Source organism: Monopterus albus, unplaced genomic scaffold (genome assembly GCF_001952655.1).
Source record: "Monopterus albus unplaced genomic scaffold, M_albus_1.0 scaffold21.1, whole genome shotgun sequence".
Taxonomy (NCBI): Eukaryota; Metazoa; Chordata; class Actinopteri; order Synbranchiformes; family Synbranchidae; genus Monopterus; species Monopterus albus.
In genome coordinates, this window is record NW_018127901.1 from 2,157,330 (window position 1) to 2,161,261 (window position 3,932).

The 3,932-nt window shown below is 42.6% G+C and overlaps 1 protein-coding gene across 2 annotated transcripts in view; it reads right to left on the minus strand.

The window, feature by feature from the left end:
• Nucleotides 1-227: 227 nt before the first annotated feature.
• Nucleotides 228-3,932, minus strand: part of slc25a48 (solute carrier family 25 member 48) — a 15,645-nt gene continuing 11,940 nt past the window's right edge. For both annotated transcript variants that reach the window (XM_020593995.1, XM_020593994.1), the window contains one exon: nucleotides 228-2,208. In XM_020593995.1, the coding sequence (XP_020449651.1) occupies nucleotides 2,135-2,208 (74 nt within the window). In that variant the 3' untranslated portion in view covers nucleotides 228-2,134. The remainder of the gene's footprint in view (nucleotides 2,209-3,932) is intronic.

Below are 3,932 nucleotides of genomic sequence, written 5' to 3' on the forward strand. Positions count from 1 at the left end.
GTTTTCTAATGATCTTGTGCAATGTACGAAAGCACTGAAAGCTGAAACACGGACACACAGCTGCGTTGAAATGATCACATCCTTTATCAAAGCTTTCAAAAACCTCTTTTCACTATTGTCAGGTCCGCTCGGTGCGACCTGCCTCTTTCTTTATTTCCTCTCCTGCTCCCCCTTTTTGCGGGATCAACGCCTCAGCTGTGTCGCATCGGGTAATTAGTGACTGGTGGGTCGGTGCGCACACCTGAGGCGTATTCCGGTGATTTGTTGGCTTCCTTATTTATACCTCTGGCAGACGCCCCCGATAAATACAGTTGTATGTAATTGAAGCATTTAAATGTCTGTATTTCAAAGGTGTTTTGTCTTTATTACATGTTCAAATTTTGTCATTGATGTCCAGCTCATTCTCACCAGGTTTTAACCTAAAGGTCCACAGAACGTCTGGCCCAACTATGCTAATGTTTAGCACTGTGTAGTGATACTAAATTATTGTGTATTTCTTTGTCTCAGGCTCACACAGAAGAATAATGGCCTCTTCCATGGAAAAGCTGCAGGTATGTAGGTCGAGTCTCGTTGCCCAGGTAAAGTTCTGTTACACACTTACCAAACTAACTTAAAGGAACACACAGTGCTCTTTGGTAAATTTGCATCAAAGAAATGTTTAACTCATCCACTACAATCATGAGGATGCTTAGTTAGCCACATCAACATTTACTATGTCAGGATTTATTTAGCAGTTGTGTTACAACTACCAGGAAGATGGCTGTTGATTTTACTCTTCAGCACACATTTTCAGGAAACAAAAAAAATAATTTGCTTACCAAGTTTAGAGGCGTGTAAGCCAAAGCCTTGATCTCATAGCAGCTACAATGTGGAAGACTTCCTTTGTCTAGAATTTGCTTTTTTCATTTGTTACTTCTGAATTAGTGAACCATCTCTCAGCAAATGGTAGCATGCTATGGCAGCAGTTAATGATACAGCCATGTGTGTGGACTGAGTCTACTTTAGGACTGTCTCCCACCTTCCCCTTTCTGCTCACAACTAGCTGAAATTTTAGATACAGGCCAGACTGTTCAGGTGTCTGGATACTTACACATTCTGTTTTTCTTAAGTCGCTGCTTTCAAACATTCAGTTTGACATAAAACAGTGGATATCACATTAAGACAGAATAATGGATTCCTTGCACTGGTTGGTATAGAAACTCCCAGGGAACGCTGTATAAAACGGTGCCACCTTAGTCACAATGCTAATGGTTCTAGCAGTAGATGTAAAGGTGCTTTTTTCCATAACAATCTTGGTAGTGACCTGCACCAGTTGTAGGCTGTCTTTGTCTGGTCTGGATATGAAGGTAATGTGTAGCTTCTCGTCAGTTCACAAAGTGGTCAGCCAGGATAAAAGGTCCACAAGCTGGAAAAAGCTGCACTGTGGACTTGGGCTGCATGATTAATTGAATGTATTTTCAATTGTGATCCCCCTCATTACTATCTTCACCAGTATATTGACAGACAACTCCAACTCTGTCTAAATGGCAGCTCAACTCTGAGCCAAATGTGAACTCTCTAGTGCATGAACTAATAAAACACAAAGCTGCCCAAAAACATTTAACATCAAAGTGTCAAATTACTTTTGAACCTTTACAATGTGGGCACTATGGGCTAAATCTCACACAGATCGCTCTGTGTTGACCTGCTCAAACTAAAGCTGAGACATGGCACTTTAATACAATATCCATTATTTGACTTCAAACTGAATGTGCTGAGGCACGTATCCTAGAGAAGAACTCGTGTTAAACCATCCAAACACCTTCAGCCTGAACTGTGTGTGCAGCCACTAACTCAGCCCAGGAACACACAGATGACTGGTGTCCTAACTCAGAAGGTAAAGTACTAGTTGAAAACATCTCTTATTAACCAATCTTTGTGTGACATTGAGATCAGTAGTGGCCATATGTTAGAGCTTAAAGTCACTTCATTGCAGAGTTAGTTGTTCAAAAGTGCAAGTTAGCATGTGCTAAGCAGCTGACAGACAGCTACCAATGTCGTCTTCAAGAAACTGGGGCCTGTGTGCTTGATGTGATTCCTTTACCAGCAAATTTTGTCTTTGTCCTAGAGGTTCCGGAAGAACTTCAGTGAGAGCTCATACGTCAGGAACATGGTGGCCGCCATGGGGAAGCCTCGAATGGCATTGACTGACACTCCACGGAAGAACACCTGCACATTAAAGAAAGGTTGCAGGGACTTTAATCCATCCATCAATTTTCCTCCACTTATCCGGGTCACGGGGGCAGCAGTCTAAGCAAAGATGCCCAGACTTCCCTCTTTCCAGACACTTCCTCCAGCTCCTCCGGGGGAATGCCGCGGCGTTCCCAGGCCAGCCGAGAGACATAGTCCCTCCAGCGTGTCCTGGGTCTTCCCCGGGGCCTCCTCCCGGTGGGACATGCCCGGAACACCTCCCTAGGAAGGCGCCCAGGAGGCATCCGAAACAGATGCCTGAGCCACCTCAGCTGGCTCCTCTCGATGTGGAGGAGCAGCGGTTCTACTCTGAGCTCCTCCCGGGTGACCGAGCTCCTCACCCTATCTCTAAGGGTGCGCCTGGCCACCCTGCGGAGAAAACTTATTTTGGCCACCTGTATCCGGGATCTTGCCCTTTCGGTCATGACCCAACTAGAATATTTTTCTTTACTTTAAATTGCAACAAATGTAAAATGTGACTAACGGTCCCAATAGATTTTTTTATTTATTTTTTTTCATGGCAGAGTCCCTGAAGCTTTACAAGGCAGCAGAACTGCTGTTTGTACTTTCATGCAACACTTTACAGCTGTCTCGCTTATTTCTTCTGATCCATTTCCTGATTTGGAATGACTGCTAGATTTTTTTTTTAATGCATTTTCCAATAAATTACACTACTACACAATCATCTGAGGATCAGTTGCTCTCTGATCACAGGCAACAGGAGCTTCGTTTCTGGTACTGCAATTGATGCCCTGGCAGCTGCTGGTGTAACGTGATCTTTACTAAAAGTGGCTCACCTGTCGATCATGTGGTTCAGCACACTTCAGAGGATTCGATAACAGCCAACTCTCATCTAAGTTAACAGCTTTCTAGGGTTTCACTTCTGTACTATAAACCACCTGTTTCTTTTACAGTTGCTGGTTCAGAGTGACTGGGTCATAGTCTTTAAAGTCTCAGATTAAATGGAGGTTATCTGCTGATTCAGGGGTCTGATTCTTTTTTTTTTAAGCTATTTAATTTTAGATCCAATTTGGGATATGATTTATGCTGAAAGGACCTGAGCGTCCTGCATGTCCATTTCTGAGGAAGGGTCGAAGTCAGAACAACCTTTAAATACAATGCCTAGTTAAGCAGCTTGAAATAAAACTTAAGCTAATAAAGGCTTTGAAATGATAAAGTACTGCAGGGTTTTTAACATGAAGTTGAGGGTAGTACTGAAACCAAATCATGGTTGGTATATTTTATCATTGCTGTTTGCTACAGTATTGGTAGATAGTAGGGGTGTGATGAGATCTCATGCTGAGATTAAAATGTAAATATTAAACAAGGGAAAAGCTGTCTCGAAATACCAGAGCAGCAGCCATTATGACGAAGTATGAGGCAAAGTCAAATAGGCAAAGTGACGTGCGTTCACATTATTCCAGCAAAAACGCAACTCACTGCTGTGTTTTCACTAGTGATGGGCAGATGAAGCTTCATGAAGCATTGAAGCCTTTCATCCAATTGGTTCACTCCAGCGCAAAGCTTCTTGAAGCTTCATTTGCTCTAGTAGGACATCTACTGGATGCAACAATATCAGTTGGCATGAATTTGAAGTGTGTGGCATTTTGCAGAAAGCCTGTGAATAAAACTGTCAGCAAAATAAAGAAGTATGCAAAACATGTATATTGTAGTGATGGCAGTATACTGTGTATATATATATA